Source organism: Orbicella franksi, chromosome 1 (genome assembly GCF_964199315.1).
Source record: "Orbicella franksi chromosome 1, jaOrbFran1.1, whole genome shotgun sequence".
NCBI lineage: Eukaryota > Metazoa > Cnidaria > Anthozoa > Scleractinia > Merulinidae > Orbicella > Orbicella franksi.
In genome coordinates this window covers 36,715,610-36,743,409 of record NC_138145.1, presented here as the reverse complement: position 1 = coordinate 36,743,409, position 27,800 = coordinate 36,715,610, and the positions used below count along the sequence as shown (strand labels likewise).

The following is a 27,800-nucleotide window of genomic DNA, read 5'->3' as shown; positions in this document are numbered from 1 at the left end:
GGTCGAACAACATATACGGATGGTCACGTAATGATAAGAAGCGCAATTAGCAACTGGGAATGCAGAACTCTTCAAGCATTGATGGAGGCAATGGCATTCCTATAGTGTACGTTGTATTCTGAGTGACAATTTCCTTAACTAAGGGGCAGCATTTTACCGAGATTCAAGACTGGGAAATATTAAGACTGGCTCTCTGAATAGGATCTATAAGATTATAAAGAGCACTAGGGCGCTAAATTCCCGCCAAAGGTCATAGTCTGACAAGCACAGAACAATACATCGGTACACCTTTTATAAACGTCTACGGAGAGAACCAGATATGGTACAGAAAGAGTATTTTTGACATCAGCTAGCCTGGTTAGAAGCCTCTCGATGGAGTGAAACTTCAAAATGCAAGGTACGTGACATACGCTTTCTATTTCTCCCACAGAAGGAAATTTGTCACCTGTGGTTTGATGACGATGGGGACAAGTTGCAACTTGAAGTCGCGCAATTTGTATCTTCGGCTTAAAATTTTGTGAAAATCTTTGCACTTGATTCAAAGCTTTAGCCTTAAGCTGCACCATGTGTAGCCTGATTGTTAGCTTTCTTTGAAAATCACTAGTTAGGGCTGTGAAAATTATCACTGTTCTGCACGTAAGCGACTCCCCCCATAAGGAAACCATTTTAATATTTCCTCATTTTCTTTTAATAAGCCCTGCCTGGATGGCACAACGTCACGGATGTAGCAAGTATCGCAGAAAAACGACTCAAGCATAATTGTTTCATTGTTAGAAAAAGAATAGAAACGGTTCGAAAATTTATTTGCAATTTTGATTTCGTGGGGACAGAAATCCCAAATTCGGATGGGACAACTCATTAAGCTTACTTTGACGTCATCGTGAATGTTATGTTTTATAAGTGCGGCATATTTTACATTTTAAATGCTCAATTAAACAAAATGTCGTGCGAAACCTGTCAGAATTCAAGGTGAAATGAAAGTTTTTTCTTGATAGATACTGAGAAATTTGAATTATTACTAAAAGCATGTCGTTGTGAGTCCATAATCTACAGACATACATTCTACAGTCGTATAGTGTTACTCTGAAGAAGCCAGTCAAGTGTTTTCGTTGAGATTTCATTTAAACCAATGAAATGTCAACACGCTAGTTCTTGTTAATATGACAACGAAAAAGAGGAAGCCGCGAAAAGTGTAAAAATTTCCCCGTTCTTTTTTATTTGACATCTTGTCGATCTTTTTCAAAACAAAATACGTGTATTTAAAGGACAAGGAAGTACAGAGAACCACGTTTCAGCACATCGTATCATATTTTTTCATGACCCGTGAACTGGTTTAAGCAACTGCGGCTGGCACGAACAGTAACATTACGTAACAACGAGAATACGCGGAAACTGGTCTGTAGAAGCAATCACAGTTTTGAGACAGACTTACGAGAGGGTTAATCTATAGCTAATTATAACTTGCTACAACGCAACCAAGAGTTCTGAGGATTCCAGCCGTTGGGAAAAGATCACAGAAAGTTGAATATCCACGTTTTCTATAATTTCTTCTAGCCCCTTACACTCACGTTTGGGGGCCTGACCCCTAGTCAACCGTCAGTCGTAACATCTGTTGCTAAGCAACTGAGCTGTTGAAAGTTGCGAACACAATCGAAAAGCCAAGAGGGATACAAAAGAATTGTTTAATTCAGTTTTTCTCTTGTTTACAGGAACGCTGGGAATTATTTTGTCCATCAGTCTAGCTGGAACGCTCCTAGCAGCAGTTATAGCAGTCCTTGTGGTTAAGTGCTATTTTAATTGGAAAAGGCAGCACAAGAAAGAGCGGCGTTTAGCCGAAGGGGGCGTTCAGCAGCTGGTAGTGTCATCACAACCGGTTGATTTTATCCCGCTATTGATTCAAGACAGACTTGAGGAGGAGGAAGAAGATGATGAATTTGACAGTGCGTTTATAAATTGCTACCCTAGTGGAGCATCTACTGAGGATGTTAACTGTGGTCAAGCAAACACTCAAACAAACTGGAAGGTGAGGTAGACGGCATATACAGCGATTTGTAAGTGAGTGAATTAGTGAGAGAATCAGATCAGTCAGTCAGTCAACCAGACAGTCAGTTAGACATTCACTGTGTCAGTCACTCAGTTAGCCAGTGAGTGAGTGAGTCAGTGAGTCAGTAAGTCAGTGAGTCAGTCAGTTAGTCAGTTAGTCACTCAGTCAGTCAGTCCTTCCTTCCTTCCTTCCTCCCTCCCTCCCTTCCTTCCTTCCTTCCTTCCTTCCTTTCTTCATTCATTTATTCAGTCAGTCAGTCAGTCAGTCATTCCTTTCTTCCTTCTTCCTTCCTTCCTTCCTTCCTTCCTTCCTTCCTTCCTTCCTTCCTTCCTTCCTTCCTTCCTTCCTTCCTTCCTTCCTTCCTTCCTTCCTTCCTTCCTTCCTTCCTTCCTTTATTCATTCATTTATTCAGTCAGTCAGTCAGTCAGTCAGTCGGTTAGTCAATCAATCACTGAGTCAGCTCGTCAGTCAGTCAGTGAGTCAGCTTGTGGAAAAATCATTTGTCAATGGGATGGCTTATTATCTGGTGCAAAAATAGAACCTGCTTTTGAACTGTTTTCTTCGTTTTGTTCTTCAGGAAGCAAAGATCCACCCTCCCCTTCAAAGGTTAAACTCCGCATCATGTGTGCTGGATAGGTATGGTCAGCGGGTCACTGTCCTTAGTAAGCCACAACGAACAAATAGAGGAGAGTCCCTGTTCTTTGAGGACAGCGGTAAGCAGAGAAATTAAATTCCGCTCTTTAACCTTAGACAGTTACTCCAAACAGCCATTCAGGCAACAACAAGAAAGTTCTCTGCTAAACAATTAAATATCATTTTGTTTTTGTCTCTATTGGTTTCCTCAAGTTATCAATTACTTTACTAAAGTCAATAGGTAAACCGAATGTTTTCCCTTCCAATTTGTTATCTCTAATTTGTTAGAAATTGCAAAATAGCAAACAAACGCTGTAGTACGATTTTCTTGTTAAAGTTTCTCCGTGTACACTAAATAGTTGAATTGTCCAATTTCCCAGAGACCCTCTTTGCTAGGACCGTTTCAGCAAATTTTAGTTAAGACGGTCGTAATTCTCGGGAAAGCTTCCGAAATCAAAGTTTTCGAAGTTAGGCATATTTTTCCACCTTAGCATAAACCCTTGAGAAAAATTGACAAAACTGTATCTAGAGAAGAAAATAGATAATTGATTATTTCTATGCTTTTATCCTTGGACAGACGAATCGTTTGTGCGGAGATGTTTTTCAGCTGCTAGCTCTTATTCAAGGACACGAAAAGATTCCACGGGTCTTGGCTCCCGATCAGAGAGCGCAAATAGTTTATCACATGATTCCCTGGATGGTGACTCAACGAAAAGTGGGTTATTATTAAGATTGCAACAAAATTATTTTTAAAATTGTAAATAACCTGCCTCCGTTGTATCTTGGGGAACAGATAATGTGACGTTGAGTCGGCATAGTTCACTTTGTATTCCTTTAATTCTCTGCTAAAATAAACGGCAATTCTAAGAATATTCATAAGAATATTTTGAGCCTAAAGTCAGCAGGAAAATAAGAATATTCAGCCTGGACCAGAAAAACCATAGTGATTTTTTATAAAAAGGGGTGCAATCTGGTCAGCAAAGAAAAGCAAAACCCGTTTCTGGACAACAGTCTATCATAGTTTTTTGTTTTGGATTAAAGAATTTTCCTAAAGTAACACACCCTTAATAAAATATTTAAAAATTCAACGCCTGTTTTTCCAAAACCAAACTTTCATCTGTGTTTTACTGACTCTCGGGAAGTCTTACAGATGTACGGAAAACTTGTTAAACCGGTTTCCAAGAGTGCAGATACCGTGTGATATTTTGGAACACTTGTACTGCTTTCATATGTTATTTTTACCTCGAAACATTTCTAAGCAAACACAGGATAAACTTTGGGTCTGCTTGCTTCCTTTAACAGATGAATCATTCTCGCGGAGATGTTACTCAGCTGTCAGTTCTTATTCAAAACCAAGGAAAGGTTCGATCAGTCTTCGTTCTCGCTCTGAGAGCAACAACAGTTTGTCACGTGAGTCCCTGGATGGTGACTCGACACTTCCGGATCCTACACCGCACATGCGCAAATCAGTTGTATCCACGGTGGACAAAAACGCACCCCGATCAAAGGTGGAGAAACACAGAAGACACAGCACAAGTAAAATTACCTACACCAACAAGCCAGCTAGGAAAAACTCACGAATACCACAAAACCGTGGCCACGTGGTCTTTAAAATGACTTACCAGGCAGACCAGCATACTCTTGAGGTGCATTTAATCCACTCCACAGAGCTACCAATCAGACATGGTCGCTTGTTGAACGCATTGGCACGGCTATCGCTCAAAACGTCTTCTAAACGCCAGCGATTTCAGAGCAAAGTGCACAAGAAAACCTGCAACCCGATATTCGACGAAAAATTCATTTTCGACGGTGTTTATATCTCCGAGTTTCAACAAGCGCGACTGAAGATTAAGCTTCTAGACCGGCTTGGCGTTTCTAGGTGTGAGCCGATTGGAGAGGCCCTGATTGCTCTAGCCGACGAAAGCATAACATGGGGAGAAAATGTGACCCGGAGTCTACAAGAGAAAGCTGGGAGAAAACAGGTACGGTAGGTCCATAAAGGTGAGGTAAAGTCTGCATGCGAACCAAGTGGCCCATCAGGCCGGAGCCTATCCCGGTTTCTGTAGCTTGAAGCGACTAGGAGTATTTCTACTCCCCCCTGGATGGGATGCTAGTCCATCGCGGGGTTACCCCCAGCATTAAATTCGCCGGTACCGTAAAGAGAGGCACTGTGAGAGTAAATTGTCAACACAATGTCGCCGCCCCCGGGCAGGGTTAGAACCCAGACCGTCGAGCGTACTAATCATGAGGCACTACATCTCCATAGGTCCGTAAGGCGTGCAAAATACTTGTCACAGGTTAGGAAACAAATCGCTAAAGCTTTACACTTTAATTTTATTTACGAAAATAACAGGCTCAATAGAGAAATTAGCGAAGCTTAGAAGATTACAAGGAGGAGTGAGAAATAAGTGTGTAGTGTTCAGAAGTTGCTTTAGGGATCTTGAACAGTTAACAATTTTAAGTAACCAAATAACTAATTTGTTAGTAATAAATTTGTTAGCCATTAGGTGCCTTTCTTTTAGGAATGACATTTCTTTTCCTTCAGTGTGCTGGCGAACTCCAGGTGTCCCTGTGTCACGAGGCCACTTCGTCGTGTCTCAAGGTCAAAGTCATGAAAATTAAAGATCTCCCAAAGTCAATCAAAAGTAAATAACTATCTACTGCTTTTACACAACTTAACGTAATGATTTAGTGCCACTTTGTTTTACCACAAGCAAGATTACAGCTACGTTACCACAACTGTATATCTTACAGTTATATTTTGTCTTGCTGTTTTGTATATCGCTCGAAATGTTGGTTGCCAACTCCCTTGCTAATGATTTACCTTATGCCTATGGCATGCCAACTTGATAATTAATGTAATGATATTAATATGGGAATAAAAAATTGTTATTCATTAAATTATTAATCAATCAATTAATATAATTTATTTATTTGTTGATCAGACAAGTCGCTGAATATTCTCTTGTTATATTAAACTTCACTGGTATTTTCTTCTTATTTTTTGAAGGTCATTTCGTCGCTGTCGAACTCACGTACAAGGACGAAATCCTGAATAAATATCAAACAAAAACCAAAAAGAAAAACCTAGTTTTTGATGAAGAATTCAGTTTTGAGGTCGCCACGAACAGCTCATGTACACTTGAGAACTTTGGAGTGCAGTTTACTGTCTTTCAGCATGACTTTATACGTGGAAACGAGGTCTTAGGTCACGTGAGACTGGGAATGGACGCGCCGTTACAGTCGGAAGTGGTGCACTGGAAAGCAGTGGTATTATCTCCACATAAGCCAATCGCAGAATGGCACAAACTACATCGGCCTCTTTGTAGCTGAACCAGATGAGGCCTTAACGTTTTAAGCTAAGATCGCAAGGAAACTTTCAGTGTGTGATGAACGAAGAAAAAAAAAATGACCTGTACATATATCTATTATGCATAGAAAATAGCATTTGACAGCACTACTTAAATTTATAAATAGTTTTTTTTGGTTTCCCTTGAGTTGCAAAGACACCTACAGTATTCGACCAATTAGAGGTGGTATTTTTTTACGGGATATATTTTTATGGTGAAGCGATATTTTCTCCCTGAAATCAGATAATTTAATTTGCGTTTAGATGTCAAAATTGAATGCCGTTCACTTCGGCATTATTAGTGATTTACTCAACGCAAAGAACAGGGAGCTCGAAATTTCCTTCTTCTGTCAGTGGAAGTGAACTCCAGTGACATGTATGTTCCCGTGATAACTGATTACCAGCGGAATAGCAAACTTTCCTTTATAATTTAAGAAAATGAAATCAATAAACTGTATTTTGTCTTCTTTATTTACGTACCGGTTACTATTGTTTTAACTGGTTTTAAAAATTTACGTCAGTAAATCGATATCTGTACAAAATAACTTTTCAGTGAAAAGAAAACCAACGTCACTTTCTACTTGACATTTTTTTTCTCATATTCTTGTTTCGAGTGATTTATTTTCACTTCATCTCCTTTTTGTACTAATAGTAATGTTATTCGACAAATGGATTTCACGAAAAAGCGGCGAGCGGAGAACTTTTAAAGACGACCACAAACGCTTTTAGTTAAGAACCACACATTTTTCAAAAGTAATCCCAGCATTATGAATTTCTAAGTATCAATGAAGTGTATCCAGCGGCCAAAACTAAACACTCCTCGAGAGAGTTCCAAGTAAATCGATTTACACAGTGTATTTACTAAGTTAAGTCTAGGAAAAAAAAAACCTTAAGAAACGTTCTTCGACACCCGTTGTAGAATGGTAGCTCTTAACTAGAAATCGCCTTGAAAGCTACCATCGCTTATCGAAATTGCTAAAAAGATCGAATCAAGAAAATATGAATATAAGATCTTTGTTTTTAAATCGAGTTATCTTGTTTCAAATTAATTCGTGAGAAATTCTTTTGTAGCTCCGCCTCTACTTTAAGTTCTATCTCAAACAAATTGAATCTTTGAAAGTTAGCGTGAATTACTTTCACGTGTAATTGTACAGCAGGTATAAATCAGTAATATTTCACGTTTTCCGATTGTAAGAATTTTACCTTCGTTTATTTGTAACAAATTTATTTTGTTTTTAAGACTTATCAACACTTCTATATCAGGCATTTTTCTGAATATTTGCGATATTGTTTCTGTGATAGCTTCGTATCTTGCTCTGCTTTACATATTAAAATACCTTCGGCAATTTTAAATGCCATATATAGCTTTGAGTGAATTAGTCCCATTATAAGAAAAGTACAAATATTTAATTGACTGACGTGGATTTGCACTTAGCCAGGTTCGCAAAGAAATTGAAATATTCTATTTTACGTGATTAAAATTTAAAACAGAATATTGCAAACACATTCGATTCCGTGAATTACAAAAAAAATCTCTTAAAAAAAAAATTACGGTGCGGTAAAACGATCTGTCTGAAATGGAAAATTAGGAATCGACATAAAATCTCTCTATTGGGAGAAAATAATGTAGTTTTTTCTTTCTCCCTGAATTGAAAAAGCGGACAAACTTCATTCAAAATTTACATCTTGGCAGCTTGTTCTTGTAATGCTTTCGAATACTTGTGAAATTTACCACTAAATATGATGAAGACTACGAGAAAAGAATAAATAAAATCATAAGTTTTTTTTCCGAATAGATTAAAAGATTAATTTGAATTACCTTCTCCAAGATTGGCGTAAATCAAAAATAAAAACAAATCGTGCAAAATTGTTGAAATGCTTCGCAGAAACTATCAAGTAAAGCTGGAAAAGAGTTTTCCAGAGCCGTTTTCGCAGGAACAAAATCTTACATTTATTTCAATAACATGCGATTTATTTCTCAGCAAGAAACCTTTAAAGTGGTCTTAATAAAATCCTACCGCAACTGGCTTGACCGCATTTACCTACAAGTTATGAAAAATTAATCCTGAAAAACTCGTTTTATTCATTGATCAACAAACTTCATAAATTTTCAATGCTGAATTTATCGTGAAATCTATATGCCAGCCAAACAGATTCTGCCTTGCGCTAATGTTGTCGCTTCTTCTCTTTTTTTACGAGCCCAGAAGCAATAATAGGCAAGAATTTCTCCAATTGTTTGACGCGTAAGTAAATATTCATTTGAAAGACAATGCAGTTTCCCAAGGGTCAGTGTAAGCTGGGCGGCAGGTGTATCGGGCGAAACACTGGTGAGCTCTACAGCATGACAATAACTTAACAATCGAAACGCGTTAGAATAAACTTCGCCAAAGAGACGACGTCTTCTCGTATGAAGAAAGCGGTTAGCTCCGTGATAGCATTCCTGAAAAAGAAAAAGGAAGATTTTTCGTTGCTATTGGATTCCACGCCGGCTAACTCTGACGTGTCCCTTCAGCAGGTCGACGCAGAAAATGAAGATGAATTTGCAGTTATTAAGACGTGCGCTAGATGTGTTTTGGTTTACGAAAACAAAACATGGAACGAATGTGTTCTGCAGCGCTTGTTACAACAGCGTCACACAGCCATCGAGCCGAACAAGGCTAAAACCAACCGCGCGGTGGAAAACACTAGAAACACTCGATTTTCGGATGATTTTCACAAGAACCTTTGCGATGGATTCCTCGATGGAAGCTGCGATCAAACTTCAATGTGGCTGACCTTCGAGACCTTGGTTTACGAGCATGTTATGCGACGTGGTTGCAACTCTTCGACTGAGCAGGAGTTTGGACCTCATTATCCGGCATTTGTATGGTTACGTAACTGTGAAGAAACGAGCGCGGTTCGAAATCTCTATGAGGATGAAGATAGCGTACTGATAAATGTGCGATTAGATTTCTCCTCATTTGCAAATTCTCAACTTCCGCTTCCTAATTTAGCCTCGCGTTCAAATATGGAAATATGGACTTTAGTGAAGAAGTTCCCCAAGCGTTCAATTACCTTAAAAATCGACGAAGATTTAGTTATTGGTTACTCAGCCGATATCTTTAACGTTGCGTTTTTGCATATTCCATTTTCTGTTAAAGAACGACAAGCAAAAATCGAAGCTATTTTTCGCGCCATTGACAAGATCTTAGACATGAGTGCCCACGTTGTCATGGCCAGTGGTGAGTCGCCTGAGACTGCGATCACTGTAAAGGAAGTTATCATTGAGACAGCCACCGTGGTGACGTCAACAGCAGCGGAAAGCACAGCAACGGTTGGCATAGAAACGGCAGCGATGGCGCTCGGTCAAGCTGCCGCTGGTATTGCAATATCTGTGTTAGTCGACATTGCTCTTACTGCAGGTAGCGTCACGCGATCCAAGTTACAGCGTGACAAAGGCTTAATCACAAACTCGCAGTTCAAATCCACTGTTAGACGAAAGTTGTGTGATTCTAGTTGCCAGTTTATTGGAGGCACCACTGGGACCATTGTGGGGCAGGTGCTCATACCGGTTCCTGTTGTAGGGGCCATGGTTGGGGGTTTCTTTGGAAGTTTAATCGGCGTTGGGGTCAGTAAGGGAATTATCAAGACCTCAGAACTCATCGCCAAGGCCCATAATGCGAGAGCTAAGGCCATCACTGACCAATAGATAGAGCGGCCTTGTGGTTTTGCTTCACTTTGCTCTGATTGGTTAAAAAAAAAGCTTGCACCAACTTATCAACCAATAAGATGCAAAACTAAAATGCACCATGGGGTCACACGCGTTTGCCCGTGCTTTGTGATGTTGACCTGCATTTGCCTCTTGTTCTCATTGGTTCGTTGCGATGTTTTGTGTATGTACGTTGGCCGTTGTAATTACTTTTGTGATGGTTTTACGACACCTGTAAGCGAAATGCTCTATAAAAACTACGGTGCATTATTTTCACAGCGAGGGTCTCGGACCGTGAAAATCTTCAACAATGACCCGTGCCCTCTCGTATGAGACCTACATGTAACTTATAGGAGGTACCTTAAGGTCTGCGCATCTTAAAAGTGTTAGCCTAAAGTTTGTCGTTTGTATTCCGTGTCAATCTTCCCCATCCTCCACCATACTTGTTCGTTTATGGTTTACTTTTATCTCTTTGGTGTTTTTCCATATCAGTAAACTATCACTTTCAGGTTTCCTTCAATTTGAAGGTAATTTTGTACATGGCCAAACTGACTCAAAATTACGTGACTGAGCTCCTTCAACTGCGTCCAGTGATAAAGTTTTATGTTAACACAACTCCTAACGCAGGAAGGTTGACTCGATATGTTAAGCTTACGGTTTCATTGTAAAAAGGACTTTTCAAACGCTTAGTCTCGACAGCGGGGGGATTCCTCTTTGAAGAGTAGCTTGCGAAATGTCCCGTTTTGTACATTAAATATTCTATTTGAGGGACGAAAAAGAATTTCTATTTCCTCATCTGCGATTGATATGGGCTGGGAAAAGGGGAGAATACTTTGATAAAAACTAAATAGTCTAAATATTTCCACAAGTTTCCTCTTCAAAATTACATTAAGTAAAAAGAATTTTAACGCAGCCCGAAATAGGGCCAAACATAAGGGTGGGCGCTGAGAAAAAAAGCTATTGTACTATTTTAAAGCCGTATTAAACAGCAATAAATACAGAAATTTTGCTTTAATGCTGTTATATTTTATTCAAAGCGTGAAACAGCAAGAGGATAATGTCCTCAAACGATTTATTTCATAATACAAAACAAAAGATTACATTACATTTCCTCGACAGAGCGATCTCAAAACACAAGTACATCGAAATTCGTATTCGGGGGTCCCAAGTCCCTGCAAGACCAGGACCCAGTGTCCACGCGTCCGGTTCATTTGCATTGTTCCACACAAACAAGAATGGCAGCTTTCAGTTCGGAACAGACAAGCAGAATATCACACAAACCTAGTCTCACATTTAAGAATACATGCTTAACTTGCTACATCCTGTAAGAACACAGTGACTGAATTAGAATGGAAACGTTTCCCAAAAGTTTCCACAACGGCAAAGAGAAAGTTAATGAGAAGTACAGTAATGGCTTTGCACGTGCGATATAAGCCTTGCCGCATTTCTTAGTCGTTCTTTACAAAACAATGTGAAATGCAAAAATATCAAGGACGGAAAATGGTGAAATTTTGGTGTTTTCTTATCTTGGACTTAAACAATTTCTTAACAAGTTCCGTAGAGCAAAAGAAAAATTTACCATAGGAGGCTAAAATGTCCTACATTACTTCGGACATTTAATTTTCGGACACTTTTTAAATCTTACTTCGGGCAAATTTCGGACAAACATTTCGAACACTTAGCTGAAAAGTAAAAAAATACAATTTAGACTGAATCTAGACTATCTAGACTTACACTGTAGTAAAAAACACAATTTAGACTGAAACAACATCTGTTAAAATGATAGTTTAAGTGCTCCGTCAAGGTTTTACAGAAACAAAGACGTGAAAACGGCACAAATTCTGTCATGACGTTACGTATGTCAAGCAGTGTCTCAGCTAGAGCTCCTTCCAAAAGGAAAAAGAAGGAAACTAAGAACTTTGGAGCTAAATAAAAGTTTAATTCTGTACTGTAAATATTTCGGACGCTAACAATTGCGCACGCTTAAAAACTTCGGACACTTTTTGTCCGATATTAAAATTGTCCGACATTTCCAGCTAGTTATATGTAGTTGCTGAAACTCTTGTTATTTTTCATGTTGTTCCATAAATAAATATCCGCATCCGATGAAAAAATAATTGAGTTGAAACGTACGTCACGTATTCTCAAGAAGAATTTTATCTTCGTCCGTGTCTGTGTTCGTTACGATAACTCCATTCATTTTCCTTTGTCCGTCTTTTTGCGCTTGTCTTTGCCTAGAAAAGGAATCAGTTCAAAGGGAAATTTTTATAGAGAAGATCTCCACGGATTACAGTGCAAACAACTTGACTAAACTTTTACTCAGAAGACTAAGGAGACGGTTTCAATCTTTTGGGATTCAAACTTCCGTGAACTTACCAAAACGTCCTTCTTTTTGGCACACAGACATTCCAGTCACATGCTACAATACACAATGCTGCCGCATGAACGTTTCGAGAAGCCATATTAGCGACTTTAAGAATGCGAATTACTCAGGTTAAAAATTAGCGGGAGAAAGGAACTTTTTGGGGAAACTTAATGGGATATGGGGCATTTAGGACAGATTTCTTGGGATAGCGAGTAGGAAAATTGTTAATTTGTAACATTAAAATTAACGGTATTCCGGATATTTAGACCAAACATTTACGGAATATGGGATACTCAGACACCCCTTCCCACCCCTCAAAAGAAACCATATTACGCTCGTTGCAATTTGAACCATGGATTAAAAAGATTCAACTTCATATCAATCAAATGTTCTGTTTACTTACGCCCTCAACATTATCTCGTCTTCATGGTCCTTATTGAAGTGTACCACTGCACCATGGTCCAACTGTATTTTACACAACGCTCTAAGAGGACGAATTAATGCCTGATGAACAAAGCAACAAGATAATATCACAATGTTCTTTGGCCTCATTCTAAGGTTCAAAATGTTAACATAGAGGAACTTCACAACCAAGTAAACAACAACAAGAAGAATGTAAGCCAAGTATACTATAAAAACTCTCACCTCAGCAATTTCACCATTATCCTCAAGAAGTGATAATGATAAAGCAATGGCTTCGATGGTACACAAACTTTTACTGTTGGGCTGAGTCCTAATCACATATTCGCTAATATGATCATGTTCTAACTGAACCTAGAAACATTGACATTAATACAGTTACAAGTTTTTTATTTTAACTTATAGCAAACAACATTACTGCACAAATGGAGCAATTTTGTTACATGTATATACATGTACAATGTACTGTATGTGGTGTACACTGAAATACATGTAAATGCTCAAAAAAAATGAAAAGGAGAAAAATTGTTCTAAATGTATATTACCGTAAATTCAATGCTGGTTACTCTAACAGTAACTTGTTTCTAAAATCTTGTGATAACATTAAAATATCATACATTGTAAATTATTTCCTGAAGTACATGTATGCTCTTACAGTACATGTACTTAAAGGGGCTACGTCACGGTTTGTGCATATTGAAAAGTTTAGCCTCAGTTTTTCAAATTTGTCATTTGTAATCCGTGTCAATCCTCTCCATTCTTAGCCATCATTGTTTCTCTATGGTTTATTATTATCTCTTTGGTGTTTCTCTATCTTATTAAACTGTTATTTTCAGGTTTCCTACCATTTAAAGGTTATTTTGTATGTGGCAAAAATAACTCGAAATACTGTGACTGAGCTCCTTCAAGGATTGTGTGTGCAACATTTACATCCCTTGTCATGTGTGGTGATTGACCCCGGCCACCAGCAACAACACAAAAGTTTCAACAAGCAACTACATGTACACTGCATCTCCTTTCTTGAAATGCCTCAAGGAATGCCTTTTTGCAATTTTCTGCATGTACATGACATGCAGTGGCACATCAAATGTAGATAAAATAGCATGTTGATGATCATAATTGAATTGTGGGGTAGCACGCACTGCAGATGTAAACAGGGAATGGGGAGAGGAGGCCAAAAAGCCAGGAAAAATGAGAAGGAAATGCCCCTTCCTCATATTACCACTCTCCCTGTGGTGGATCTACATGTAGGGGGTTTGGGCAGTTTGATTGAATCCCCTAAATTAACAAAAAATGAAACATTTTAACATGCTGACTTGGCCTCAGATTGCTAAAAATCCCATTTCTGAGGACCTTGGACCTCCTTGCAGGAGATGCTAGAAACCTCCTACAGGGGATCCCACACCCCGTAAAGGGGACTGCCTTTGGTGATCCATATTTCAAATCCCCTTCTCTAAAATCCTGTATCCGCCCTAGCTTGCTCCCTCTTTCTCCCAGTTTTATGCCTGCTATGCAGGCTAATTGTGGGGTTGTTGCCATCAGAATAAAACACTGAAATTGTCTACTGAAACGTACCTGCCTGGCCTTGCATAAAAATGGATTGTTAGCAAAAATATCCCTTGCTTGTCTCCATGTTCCATCAAGGACAATAATATCGTAATGTTGACCAGGTGGAAGCTTTTCCAGTGATTTGATATTTTCAGCTGTGTGCAAGTTAAGAACAAGCAAATGAATATAACATACACTAAAAATACTGTGTGGCTTATACACCTGTAGACAAAATTTTGATATACATGTAATTCATAGACTGCATTGAGTTCTTAAGGCTGATCAGTGTTGGTTGTGGAGTTACAGTGTATGACGTAACCTCATCAACAGTAGATGAGTTTGGGAAATAGTGCCTCAAATGATGGTGGAACTCGAGAGCAAACTGAACTGAGCATGTAGGGTATCCATGACAACCTTGTGAGCAGAAACTACCAGGCACTGTCACACTGAAAAAAAAAAACAGTGGAAACACAGGATACTTGCCATATACTTACCATGAAGACAAGGCAGATGGGTGGGCTGAGAGAAAAGCTTAACAAGATCTGACTAGCAATGAAAAACATGCAGGATGACTTGACATTCGAAACTAAGCTGTACAAATCCACTGGCCACCCTGCACACCACCGCGAGGGGGACTGCTGGCCAGCAATATTGTTTCGCATTTAACTTAGTCTCAATTACATTTAGCAACATTGAAAGCAAAACTTAATATTTACTGCTGTCAGAGGAGAACGATGTCAAATGCACAATACACTTTGCTGTATTATACATGTTATTATCAATTTTATTCAAATGTAATGTTACTGTTAAATGAAATAAAACTAAAATTGACAAACCTGTTGGTCCAGGATATAAAAGAAGAGTTCTAGGCTTGTTCAGTAGCTTGTGAAGGTCAGGCCAGTTATTTTCATAAAACCTTCTTCCACGTCGAATGACAAGTTTCTCTGGAGGCAAACAGACCTCCAGTAATGGAACAGTTGTCAAAAGCCGGGACTCCTAGCAAAAAAAAAAGAGTGAGTAATTACAATGTATATAATATAGGGGAGAAATGTTCCTCACTTCCATATCAACCTTTTAGTTTCAGCTATTTTTATAACAACTCTGTTGATGTACTGAAGAGAATTTGATCCTATTTTTGTTCTGTTACCACTGTCCCTTTGACAATGTACACATGGTTTATACATATTGATAGGAGATACCCGTGAACTCTTACCCTTGGAAATAAATAAGAGAAACATTTTAATATTTTAATGAGCAGCCCTTGCATTTTCAGGAAGTGCACAACTACATAGTAGGAAAATCAATAGCTTTATGGAAGAAAAATCAAGCATTTAAGCTTAAGCTAAATGTAACAAACCTCACGGGGATGTTGCAGTATATGAACTGTTGTTGAGATTTGAAGAAACTTTCTTGGGAAATGCGCGCACAGACACACTGAAAGTGGTCTCCTAGGAAACAAACAGAGACTTGTATATGGAACTAAGGAATGTTTTTGGCAATCAGATTTTTAGTAGTTAAAAATAACGTGACATTGTGAAGTTTCGATCGCATGCATAAGTTTTGTACCGGACTTGTAAGGAATGGGGCTCTTCAAAATTGTCTAATTCTTTACGACATTGATCAGCAACCAGCTCAACCAGCTTACTTGCACCTCGCGCACATGTGTCTTTTTTCCGGTGGGCATAACGGAACCTCAGCAAAAGTACGAAAGAAATCGCTGTCATCCTCACAGTCTTCCCGGTCCGCCATCTTGCATTCGTCCAATGGAATAAACCGCTGAGCTTCCTGCTTCTGCGATCAGTTCCAGAACGAACAGCGGATATACCCATTAGCCACTGTCGCAAAGTCGAGTTGAGGCAAAATGGCGGCCTGCTACTTCAGGAACTGGAGTTTCTATTGTTTTCAATTCAAAGATGAGGCTGTGGTTTGATCTGTGAAGGATGAAACTCCATCAAGTGCTCACTGGAGCAACGAACACATTCGATGATAAGGCTGCAATCGATGTTGGAAGCGTGGAAGATCACCCTTTTACGGTGAGTGTAAATTTGATATTTTGTCTTGGATCAAAGAGTTATGCACACGGATGACAGCAGATGGTCATATGAATAATACAACTGCCGCTGAATGAAAGAAAATATTTTCGTGCCCCTCAGCCATAGTGTGGGATCGTCTTTGAAAATTAACCTTATCATATAACTTTTCCAGATTTAAAGCTCAAAAATTCGACGAACGCTACCTGTATACATATAAAACTTGATCGAGATATATGATTATTTTTCAAGTGCTTTACTTTCAGCCTATATGCTTTGATTTTCTTTACTTTGACTCGATTTCGAGATAATTCTTTTTTTGGCAAGTGCCTTTTATCAATATATTGAAATCAAAACTGCAGAACTCAGATTTACATGTATTAACCAGAAAAATATGAATGATAGAGTGATGTTCCACAAGAGATTATACTTCAGAATCGGCTAGATATTCACTTCTTCCTGGAACCCTGATTCTGATCAAGTTCTTCATATAAGTCAACTCTAGACTTTCCACCTAAGCACTGGTTCAGGCTTAATGTGCGTGAGCCTATTACATGTACATTACGGAGTGCATGTGGGAGTTTTGAGAGCTTAAGAAAAGTTTTAAGAGTTGTTAAAAGGGGTAACCAAGAGCAGCTTGCATGCTTTCTAAACTCCTTAGTGCATCTACAACTCAAGAGACCCACAACTAAATGCATGGATCAATTCTTTCACAAGAGTCTTGGGATTATAAACAAATTCTCTTTATTGTAGTACTGATGCACAACTTGACTTTGCTAAAGCTTTGATGATCTTGAAAAAGCCCATGGAAAGACCTTCAGTATTGTTGATCACTTTCAATATTAACCAGGATTTTTCTTGCTTAAGGTGGCTCAAAACAGTTTCCATAACTTAGATTTTGAAGGATCATTACAAACACTCTTTATCACTTGATGCTACAATAATGGCACAGTGCAATTTTTTCTTATTATCAAATTTTGATAAGCATGATAAGATGCAACTTTTGGCAAAGTTCAAAATAATTTTGTACATAGGGTTCAGAGCCACCTTAAATTTTCAAAACTTAAAGGTGGCTCTGAACCCTACGTACAGATTTTTTAAAAACTTTGCCAAAAGTTGCATTTTATCATGCTAATTACAATTTGATAATATATACAAAAAAAATTTCATGTTGCTGTTTTTGAATTGTAGACCCCTAAAGCTGTAATTAAGGGTGTTTTTGGCAGGTCATACTATTACTATGGTAACCTATTGTGTCATGAAAATGATAACAATATGTTCACCAATGAGTGCAGGGTAGTTTTTGATACCATGATTGTAGTATCAAGTGATAAAGAGTTGTTATAATGACCCATCAAAATCTAACTGCTGGAAACTGTTTTGATCCACATAAGGAAAGAGGAAAAATGGTTTGTGAGCCTATTGAGTTATGGATGCATGCTTATGGTATTGATTTAAATTGCACAGTTTTACTGGCTGTGTTGTAAATTTAGCTGACCTTCACAAGCTATGAGCAGGTGTATTGAAAAAGGAGTATTCAAAAAGGTTGCTGGCAAAATTAACAGACTGGAAATATTATTGGAAAGAACTTTTACATTGTAAACAGAGACTAGGCAGGAAATTTTCATGGCAAATTATGGCCTATGACGTTGTACATTCAATTTATGTAACCTGGCTTGTAAGCTACATGTAGAAAGAATGGAGTGCTGTAAAAATAATGATCAGTTGTAACATTTTGTTTAGAATTATACATATACGTATGGAAGCATTATTATTAAAATTAACCAACAATGTTTGTCTTGTCTTATTTGTTTTCACAGGCATATGCATCTGGTTGTGATGTTGTTATTCTGTTGAGTGGGTTCACCAGAGTACAGATTATCCCAGGGTCTTTGTATGGCTATAAAGAAGTCAGCTGCATCAACTGTTGTGATTCTGATGGAAAGGTATAAAATCCATACTGCTTAGTTCTTGTTTGTTTTCAAGCATAAATCATTGTAATTTTATAAGCCCTTCTTTAATTTTGTGTCAGATTATAGGTGTAAGAGTACACCAAATATGGTATAATACAAAACCAGACCATGCTAAAATATTGTGGTGAATGTTGTGAATATTGGGAATACTGTGGGGAACCTTTACACCTCTGTCTAAATTATTTGCTAGTTTTGCTCCCAGGCATTTGCTTTTAAAGGAGCTCAGTCACTGCATTTTGAAATATTTTGACCACGTGCAAAATTACCTTTAAAGGAAACCTGAAAATAATAGTTTACTAAGATAGAAAGAACCCGTACACCTGTAAAGTTTCTCAACAAGAAATTTCCAAAGCAGCAAGTTTTAAGACAATGCTTACAGAGATGCTTACAGAGTGTGAAAAAAAAAAAAAAGAAAAAAGAAAATAAATAAAAAATTACAGTTACTTGAAAGCAAGGCTTTGGGATGAATTTTGACAAATTCACAAAATACATGTAATACTATGTAGTTTTCATGATACCTATCATTGGACCAGATGTTGCTGTATAACCATAAGTAATAAATGTTTCTCTTGTATTTAAATGGTGGTATTAAAATTGGCAAAGGTAAAGTCTGCATATAAGCCAAGTGGCCCATCAGGTGGGAGCTTATCCTGGTTGCTGTAGCATGAAGCGACTAGGATTATTTCTACTCTTTCAAATTGACGTATGTATGGTGAATAAATTTCCTTTAACAGATTGCAGCATCTTATGGAAAGCAGGTTATGATATTTGAGGCCAAATCTGCAGCAGCCAACAATAATCATGTAAGTGTTAGTAAATGACTGCATAACATTTAAACTGGTACTACTTTTTAGTTTTCAGTTATCTTATTCTTGACTTTTGTTTTTGTTTACAAAATCCAACATTAACTTTAAATGGCTTCTACAATTTTTTCTTTAAGGGGTTTCCCTTTCATTGGGAAAAGTCAGCAGAACTTTGTCTTAACTTCAGGATTACATGTTTGTCATGGAATAGAGAAGGTAAGAATCAATTATTTAAAATGCAAAAAGTGTGTTATTTATATGTGAAATATCAGTAAACTTTAAGACATGTAGAATGTTAAAATGTTAACGATTTTAAAGCTTTATTTAGTGATAGCAACTTTTTACTGTGTAATGTTAGCATATCAACATACATGTACATATGACTTTCTATAAGATTAAAAACACATGACTGTGACATGCAAATATATTTGTGCTTTGGTTGGCAGACTAAGCCACATGTCCAACTCACAGGAAATTAAGCTTTTCTTTGCAGTGTTTTTGTGAAGAAAATTAACATAAAAAGACATTGTTTTGTAATGGAAATTGACAATAAACAACATACTTTGTCCATGTTTCTATAGAGTTGAAACACATAGTGATTCATTATACATTTAACAGCTATACATGTAGAACCAACTTTGATTCTTGAAAATGATGATTGAAATGCAGGGTTGTACTTTTGTACAATGTACTCGCAGTTAACCGTCACTGTGTTGGGCCATAGGGTTTGTGATGTTTGTTTGGTTATAATCTCTAGATTTTAAATTCTTGCATAGGTTCAGAGGTTTGAATGTTGCCACAACATGTTTTCTTGTCCTCCCAAATATCCACCCATTTTTGAAAGCAATACAGAAATAATGCATAATCAATAAGTCAGCAAAGCAAACTGTTATTAGATACATGAAACAATGTCTTCCTATGAAAGAACGGAACGTTTTTTATTAATATATATTAAGTATTAAATACACGTATATTAGTGTTGCTTTCTGTAACAAACTGAACAATAACATAATTAGGTAATGTTTATTGTTTTCAATTTTCTTAACGGTAGTAATAGTTACGGTTACCGTATCAATTTTTCCCAGAAATTACAGAAATTTCAAATAGTGGAATATCTCATCTTTCTTAATGTTGCATAGTTACCAGATGTCTTGTATTACATATGAATATTCTAGGTAAACGGCTTCTTGTGGGTGGTGACTTTATGCAGCTCTGGAGCTGTGAAGAGTACCATGAACAAAGAGACTTGCTGGAGGAGGATGTGTTCTGGACATGTATTTGGGCATGCAAGTATGTAACAGCACTGTGCAAAAGTAATGCAAATGATAATTGATGAATTATCCCACTTTGTTCTTGTGATATTTCATTAATATCTCAACATTCGACACATATCTAGCACACATATTGGCAATGTGATACGACAATAAGTTTTATCCAGTTACATGAACCCTTAAAACTAACATTTTTTTGCCTAGCCCCAGTTAAAACATGGCATATCTTGTACAGTTTACTAAATTTACAGAGAATGAGAAAAGAATTTTCCATTAGAAACAGCTGGACCACTTTCTTCGTAAAAGTTTACACTAAGTGGTTCTGACACTTAAAGAAGGCTACACAATGTACATGCACGGTGCTAACTGTTTTTTCCTTTTCATTCAGACCTTCTGTCCCAGTCCATCTTCTTCAGTTTTCTCCAGATGGGCAGTATTTTTCATCTGTAGGAAAGGTATCAGAAAAAAATATTTCAGCCATTAATTAAATTGAGGTACTGTTTATTTTATCATCACCAGTTAGCCCAATGGGTGAACTGTTCTGGCTATACACAATAGAGTACCATAGTTAAGAAGTAATCAGTTTTTGTGTTATTTCAGCATGACAGGCTTGTTAAAGTCTGGTTTGACAACAATCAAGGTGAGTTTCAATAACTAGTCTTGGGTTAATCCTAGGTCTACAAATACATGTAACCTTTGAATGCAACTCCTGAACATTTCTCCTAGTGGATAAACAGGCTCACAACCTTTGCCTGTATTGTGTACTCAGGGAGCATCAAATGTTGAATGCCATCAGTCGGAAGGGAAATACTTTGTAGGCTCTTCACCTTTAATTAACTATCCAGCTGTTTTTAACCGTTAAACAGATAAGTATTAAATGAATGTTTCCTCAAGCAAAGTTACAAATACTACCTAGCATCATAAGTCCACAATGCATGCAAAGCACTACTGCTGCATATACACAGTCCTCTGCACAGATTGCTTGCCTACAATTCTAGGTACAGTATGCTATTGACTAACAGGCTCCTTCTTATAATTTGGTTGCTATAAAATTTCTATGAGGTCCTGACTCCCAAAAATTTTAGCCTACAGTGTATCTTAAAAGCTCCTCCTCCTTTGGGTGAGAAATTTATTTAGCTGCAAGCCTCTCCCCTTCCTGTTGTTCTCTCAATAAATTAACAGCAAAGGAAATTACTGGTGTCTTACTGGAGGCTTAATAGAGACTTCACCTGTAGTAAATCCTCTTGAACATTTTTTTAGTCAACCCACGGTTTGAGAGTGAAGAGCTGCAGAGCATGAACCAGTTTAAAAGCAATGGCATTTTGGACTACACTTTTGTTTACCTGGCACATCCTGGCCCTGTGACTGGAATTTCCTGGAGAAAGACCAGCAAATACATGCCAATGTATGTAATGGTCTTTTTATGCTCATTGTCAAAAATTACCTTTTAGTTGCAATGTTTTAACCTTTTTCTGTTCTTAACAGCAAAGGATTATCCTGTCAGGTTAATTACATTTTGATGACTATTAAATTCTTGTTAGATGTGAACAATCTCAAGGTTGTCATTGTTATTATTATTACTTGCCAGCTCCACTGTCGCCAATTGTCTCTTAACATCCTGCACTGACAATGTGTGTCGCATCTGGTGTGAGTCAATCAAACAAGGTGACCACAATGACTTACTCTCCCATCCCACAAAGAACAACCACAAGTGTCTGTGGCATTTATCCCAGCAGCAGAAAAAATCTCAAACAAAGGATGATCCATCGACTGATCCTCTACTAAGATACCAGCTTTCATCTTCTCTGCAATTTCACATTGCTGTGGCAGTAAATCCCTTGAGCGATATCCCGCTGCTGTCATCACTTTGTTCTATCTCAGACAGTAATCACAGCAGTTTTGTTCTACATTGGCTGAATAACAAGGAAATCCAGTTCACTATGGCAGCTGAGTCATGTCTTGGTGCTCCTGTGCTTGCTCTTGAAGTAGAGAGTGTTGATGTCAGTGACGACTCGTCCATAAGCAGCAGTGAAGCAGAGCTCTTAGTACCCAGTGATGAGGATGTTTTGGATTCCCCCAAGCGTAAGTGTCCACAGCAGAAAACTTGAGAATGTTAAAATCATGTTTCTATCTTCAAACATGTGTGAACAGGTTAGGGAGAGCATGTACATGTACTGTGCATTGAACACTGTTGGGTGGCTCTCTAGGTACATGTAGCTTAGGTTTCACTGCTACTATAGATGCACTAGCCGATGAAAATCCCCCTTAATGGAATACAGTACAAAGAAAATTGGTGAGGGACTAAGCTAAGTGGGGCCTCCCCTGTGGAAAGTCTTTCCAGCATTCTTGAGGATCTTACGGTTTCTGTCATGGAGATGTAATTAAGATCATGAAGACCCTGGCCAAGAAACTTTATGGGTGTACGATCGTAACCAAGATCCTTATGGATCTTCAAGGATCCTTCAAAGATTTTGCTCAAAGATCTTGCCAAGATGGTTGAAGGCCCTGAAGGATCGTTGCATAGATCTTTGCAAGATCTGTCAAACATCTTGCAGCAATTGTTAATGTAAGATCTTGAGCGATCTTTAGTAGACCTTTAAAGATCTTGTATGATCCTCAATAATTGTGAACGTAAGATTCTGTACACCAGGGTCTGCTGCATCGCTCATCATGTACATGATATATCATACCTTCATCATACCTTCTGGACTTGTGCAATGCAAATTTCACTGTCGCAAATGTTTGAGTATCAGATAGAGAAGAACAGGATAAAAGTGGCATCCTTCTTTTGTGAAGTCCTGAAAGTCACTTACAGTATTTCTTGTTTTGCCAATTGAAAATTATTTCACAAAGGTTCAGATGCAAACATAAGAGACCATGAAGGGTGAGAGAGTTAATCTCCCGCAAAGGCCTTTTTCTCAAGTTAATCTCTTGAGTTAGATATGTTACCCATCCATGGGCAAGGCTACCACACATTGTTTGGATATATTTTGTGTAGGAGGATGCATGCTACACTGCTAGAGCTGTCCACATGAGCAAAATCCATGTCACAGGATTGACTAATTTCTAAACACCGCTTGTCATGAGCAGGATTACCTGGGAAGTAAGGCCTATATGAGAGTTAACACTCTCACTTTTCATCCTCTCATGGCAAAAGTCTTCACTAAAATTTGATCTTCTTTTCCTTTCAAGCATCCCCAGCTGTAACCCGCAAGAAAGAGAAACAAACCCCAGAGAGGACAAAAGAATTCAAACCACCATATTCACCGAGAGCAAGAACTCCACTAGATTACTTGAAGCACCTTCAAGATGACACGCTAAGTGACATTGAAGAATCAAGTACTTATGCTGTAGTTGTATCTTCATGTATTGGAAACCTGCTTCATGAGTGGTACAACAGTTTGGACACACTTCTTGCTGTGCATCCAGTCGACGGTTCACTGTTAGTGTGGCTTGTTGAATGGCTTGATGTTCAGAATGGTGTTCCGTACAGACAGCCTCAAGTTAGTTTTTTATCTCGGATTCCAAATGTCCTTCCTCCTGCTGATGCAAACTCACTTTTAAACAAACTCATTGTGTACTGTCCCAGAGAGGACAAAGTGATGGCTCTGAGAAATGTGATGTTAAATAAGAATGACAATGCTTCTGCAGGTCAGAGGATAACACCCAAAGTTGGTGGCATGGCTCTGAACATTTCCCGATCAAGTTTTGGGAGTTCCACCGGAGGGACACATCCCACAGCGATCATGATATCCACACACAGGGACGGTGCGCTCAACCTATGGCAACTTGCATTTGCTGACAACTCATCGTTTTCTACTGTAGTTAGTGTTTCTCATCACGCACGTAGATGTGGACATAGGTATCCTATAACGAACATTTTAGCACATCCAGAATTACCGTTGATGCTTTCAACGTCAAGCCACGAAATGGAGGTGAGGAAGGGAGAGGACAGTTGGAACAATGTAGATTTGTTAAGCCTATTGGATGGCAATAGAGACAAAACTCGAAAGCTGCATTGCAATGAACTCATTGTCTGGAAGGTTGAAAGTGTATCGCCCTTGCGACAGAGTGGTGGAGTCATGGAGCTTACACGTGTAAACTCATCACGTCCCAATGCTTTTATGAACATAGCTTGGGTTCCAACGTTATTCTCATACTCACTGATTTCATTTGACAGCACTACTTCAATACCACCCCATGCTGTAGCCCCTTGCGCATGTTTCTTGGCCCTAGATGGAACTTGTTACAGATTTTACCAAGTTATCCTTGATGCCAGAACTTTACAAGGCTATATTTCAAGCAACAAGTCCAGAACACGTTCAACTCTGTACTCTAGTGGTAGTGAGGGAAGCCTAGACTCATTGGACTTTGAAAGCCCAAGCAGCTCAGTTCCAATTGAATGCTTTATTGAGTCCATAGTGAGCAGACAGTCAGGGGCAACACCTGGATGTATTCTTAAGCTTTGTTCATTAGCTGATTCTAAAGATGTCCTACGAGAACCCCTGTTGCTGCACGTTTTCACTGAGAGTTCTGTGAAGTCATCATGCCTTTTTTCACATGATAAGCAGAACTGTGAAAATGAGGAGGACCAACAGCAAAGTTCACGGAAATCAGAAGACACCTTTTACATTGTTGGCATTGAAAATGTCATTGATGAAGACAACGACACTGTGTCTATGATTTACATGTGGCAGGTGACTGTAACTGCGACAAAACCAGAAGTGAATGTGAAGGGATCAGGCTTGGAGTCGATATCAGCATACCCTGAGGTTGTACAGCCTATCAGCAGAAGCAGCAGTAGTGCATCCAACCGAAGTGTAAGCCCCCTTAACTTGCCACAGTCGGGACATGTAACCAGCAGCATTGTATCAAGGAGAGTGTGCTGTCAGAGACTTCCACTTCCTAAAGGGACAACCATCACTACAGCCACCAGAGCTGCAGATAAGATGTCTTCCTCTGCAGTTAATCCGACATGCCCAGCACAGTACTTGTTCACTTCGTCATGTTCTGATGGGAAAGTTAGGTTCTGGTCTTGCAGGGAAATTGTCTCTGAGAATCAGTTTGTGTGGCAAGAGACCTCTTGGCTGTCAGATGGACGGAAATACTCTCATTTGAAGAAGCAGCTTGATGGCCGTGTTTTAGGTTTGGATGCCCCTGGTGAAGTGCTTTCTCTTAGCTGCGCATACACTGGGAGAATTGCCACACTTATCAGGAAGTCCGAAGCCCAAGGAACAGGCAAGCCAGATCTTTCAGTTTGCATCTGGGAGAACGAATCATCTGGTGGAATGGACTGGGTTCTGGAGGATACCTTAAAACTTGATTGCAAGTTTGTCACAGATGACTCACAGATTCGTTTAGAGTGGACTTCGGCGGAAGATGGCTCGTACGTCCTAACAGTCTGTATCGGTAGTGAAGTGTTTATTCTTGGCTGTGCTTCAAGAATAGCAAACACATCTGTAAGAGGGGAGAGTTCTTCCACTGGGAAGGAAACATGGCTCCTCCTTCACAGTGTCCATTTAACATCAGAAAATAAGTGGCAGCTGCTGACCAGAGCATTGTCCTGGATTCGAAATGGAGTCCTTGTTGTTGGGCTTGGCACTGAAATGCAGGTCTATTCACAGTGGAGGGCAGCCACGGATGGCACCCTTTCTCCCTCAGACACTATGACATTTGCTCCTACTGCAACCTTGCAGAAGGTTAGCGAAGCCTCAAGGGGTGGGACAGGACAACTGGTTCCTCTTTCATTGACACCTGGAAGCGGGATTGGTCTGTTTGAAGGAGCTGCCACAATCGCTCCTGTTTTGCCACAGTTTCATCCCAAACATCTGATGGAACTGATGAACTTTGGCAAACTGAGAAGGGTCCGAGCTATATTGCATCATTTGGTAAGGATTTGAATAAGATTTCACGGTTCACCTCTTACTAGACTAAGTATTAGATATGTGAATGTACTGTATATGTAATCTGCGTGTGGTATTCCCAGTTGTCCACAGTCAGTTTCGCTATAGAAGCTGTGGGCTGTACATACTGAAAAACAAAGATCTGTGGTTCATAGTAAATGTTAATTTTGTCTTGTAAAACTTTGTCAGGTTTGTTGTGTGGTTGGACGAGAAGCCATGGAAGCAGCAACAAAAGTCCTTGACCAGTCATCACACAACAGGCCACGCCTTAGCAGCATGAGCAGCATGAAGAGCATTGGGAATGTCTCTAGCAGTAGTGAACCAGATCTCAATGGATTGGAGGGCGATGAGAAAGAAGGAGCTTTGTCTGTTCCACCATTACCATTGTATGCTCTTCTAGCTGCTGACAAAGATACTAGTGGAAGTGGATCGGCAACTGCAGGTATTGTAAGATCCTTTTGTATTACCCACCCTGTAGTGGCCATATTGTTATTGTTAGTTTTGAAACGCCGATCATTTATCAATTTACTTTGCAACTTCCTACTGATTTATTATCAGTTATTATTCAAGCCAAGTACGTGATTTCAAAATCAAAGCTTTCATAAAATCGTGATTTTCACACGTATGTAATAGTTCTAGAAATTTTGCCGCTAGGAAGTTGTCTTTATTGTGGGCGCCACGTTTCTCACAACGCCCTAGTTTTTTCACGTAGCATAGGCAATATAAGAAGACGCGCAACTTCTTTTAGTCAGAGATTGTTAGTGAAGTTACACCGCTACCGTGCTACGATCACAGGATCCAAGTTACCGCTATTTCAAGTGTATTTCGCTGTCTCTCTGCTACCTTTTGGTGCGAGTCGTCAACCAAAGTACGTAAGTTCTTATTGTTGTAGTTGTTCGCTAAGCCGCGAATTGTTATTCTTTTCTTTATCACGAAAAGGTTTCATTTAGTTTATCTAGGTTTTGTTGAAATCGCTTTCACAGCTCTACTATTGCTAAGGCTTATTGTCATATGATTACCAATTGTGATTCTTTCACGCTATATTTAGCTATTTTGCGCGATAGCTGTTGATATCTTCGTTTGTTACAGCAAGAGTTGTTATCGTCTCAGTTTTATTAGTTTCAAGTATCAATTGTCACGTCTATTTGTTTCACGCTGTGATCTTGTTAGTTTTATTATGATTTTTCTATCCTGTTAGATTTGTATTTTAAGCCTTATCTAAGTAGGACGTATTCTTAACTATCGCTTTTCAGTTCGAACCTACTACTACATCTACTTGTATGACTACTACTCCTATTCGTATCTGCTACAACTACTTGCGATCTACTGGTTTTCGCTATTTCTTCAGTCGCTACCTATTGTGAACTAGATCTATGGACTTGATCTGTCATTAAATCAGTTTGAATCTATCAAGTGGAGTTCGAATATCTCACACCGCGCCACCCCTGTAGTTGTTTGAGATTTGAGTAAAGGCAACCTCTAGAATCTTTACAATTACAGTTATCCTCGTGAAAGATTGCTATGTGATTATTAGATAATGTTTCCTTGGTCTGTCACACCATCCCTCCTCCTGCAACACAGGTGGGTACATTTTCCAATGAGTGACAGAAATTCATGGCCTACACATAGGATTTGTATGGTTGGTCTTTCAGTCCTTAGAACTCCATTTCTGTTTCCTCTGTATACATATTCCTCTGCTAAGCTGGTTTTTCATTCCCTCTTTAACATAATTATTGTTCTTAGTCTATAGATGCCCAATATGTTCAAATTCAA

At 38.7% G+C, this 27,800-nt stretch overlaps 4 protein-coding genes across 6 annotated transcripts in view; 3 read left to right on the top strand and 1 right to left on the bottom strand.

The window, feature by feature from the left end:
- Positions 1–6,445, top strand: LOC145480104 (uncharacterized). The gene is made up of 7 exons (XM_081458571.1): positions 1–397; positions 1,710–2,023; positions 2,622–2,757; positions 3,255–3,392; positions 3,980–4,659; positions 5,223–5,322; positions 5,688–6,445. The coding sequence occupies exons 1-7, from the start codon at positions 391–393 to the stop codon at positions 6,008–6,010; spliced, it is 1,698 nt and encodes a 565-aa protein (XP_081314697.1). The 5' UTR covers positions 1–390; the 3' UTR covers positions 6,011–6,445.
- Positions 6,446–6,571: 126 nt separating this feature from the next.
- Positions 6,572–10,631, top strand: LOC145480123 (uncharacterized). Its single transcript, XM_081458584.1, has one exon. It carries the CDS (start codon positions 8,434–8,436, stop codon positions 9,712–9,714), a length of 1,281 nt encoding a protein of 426 aa, XP_081314710.1. The 5' UTR covers positions 6,572–8,433; the 3' UTR covers positions 9,715–10,631.
- Positions 10,632–10,769: 138 nt separating this feature from the next.
- Positions 10,770–15,801, bottom strand: LOC145480308 (tRNA-uridine aminocarboxypropyltransferase 2-like). The gene is made up of 7 exons (XM_081458616.1): positions 15,693–15,801; positions 15,405–15,495; positions 14,884–15,043; positions 14,075–14,202; positions 12,725–12,853; positions 12,483–12,583; positions 10,770–11,948 (listed from the first exon to the last, which is right to left on the bottom strand). Exons 1-7 carry the CDS (start codon positions 15,794–15,796, stop codon positions 11,849–11,851), a joined length of 813 nt encoding a protein of 270 aa, XP_081314742.1. The 5' UTR covers positions 15,797–15,801; the 3' UTR covers positions 10,770–11,848.
- An 85-nt stretch (positions 15,802–15,886) lies between these two features.
- LOC145479940 (dmX-like protein 2) overlaps positions 15,887–27,800 on the top strand; it is a 34,579-nt gene continuing 22,665 nt past the window's right edge. For all 3 annotated transcript variants that reach the window (XM_081458422.1, XM_081458430.1, XM_081458420.1), the window contains exons 1-11: positions 15,887–16,080; positions 17,898–18,023; positions 18,785–18,853; positions 18,991–19,069; positions 20,029–20,143; positions 20,513–20,579; positions 20,725–20,764; positions 21,385–21,529; positions 21,713–22,206; positions 23,317–26,012; positions 26,217–26,469. In XM_081458422.1, the coding sequence (XP_081314548.1) occupies positions 15,988–16,080; positions 17,898–18,023; positions 18,785–18,853; positions 18,991–19,069; positions 20,029–20,143; positions 20,513–20,579; positions 20,725–20,764; positions 21,385–21,529; positions 21,713–22,206; positions 23,317–26,012; positions 26,217–26,469 (4,177 nt within the window). In that variant the 5' untranslated portion in view covers positions 15,887–15,987. The remainder of the gene's footprint in view (positions 16,081–17,897; positions 18,024–18,784; positions 18,854–18,990; positions 19,070–20,028; positions 20,144–20,512; positions 20,580–20,724; positions 20,765–21,384; positions 21,530–21,712; positions 22,207–23,316; positions 26,013–26,216; positions 26,470–27,800) is intronic.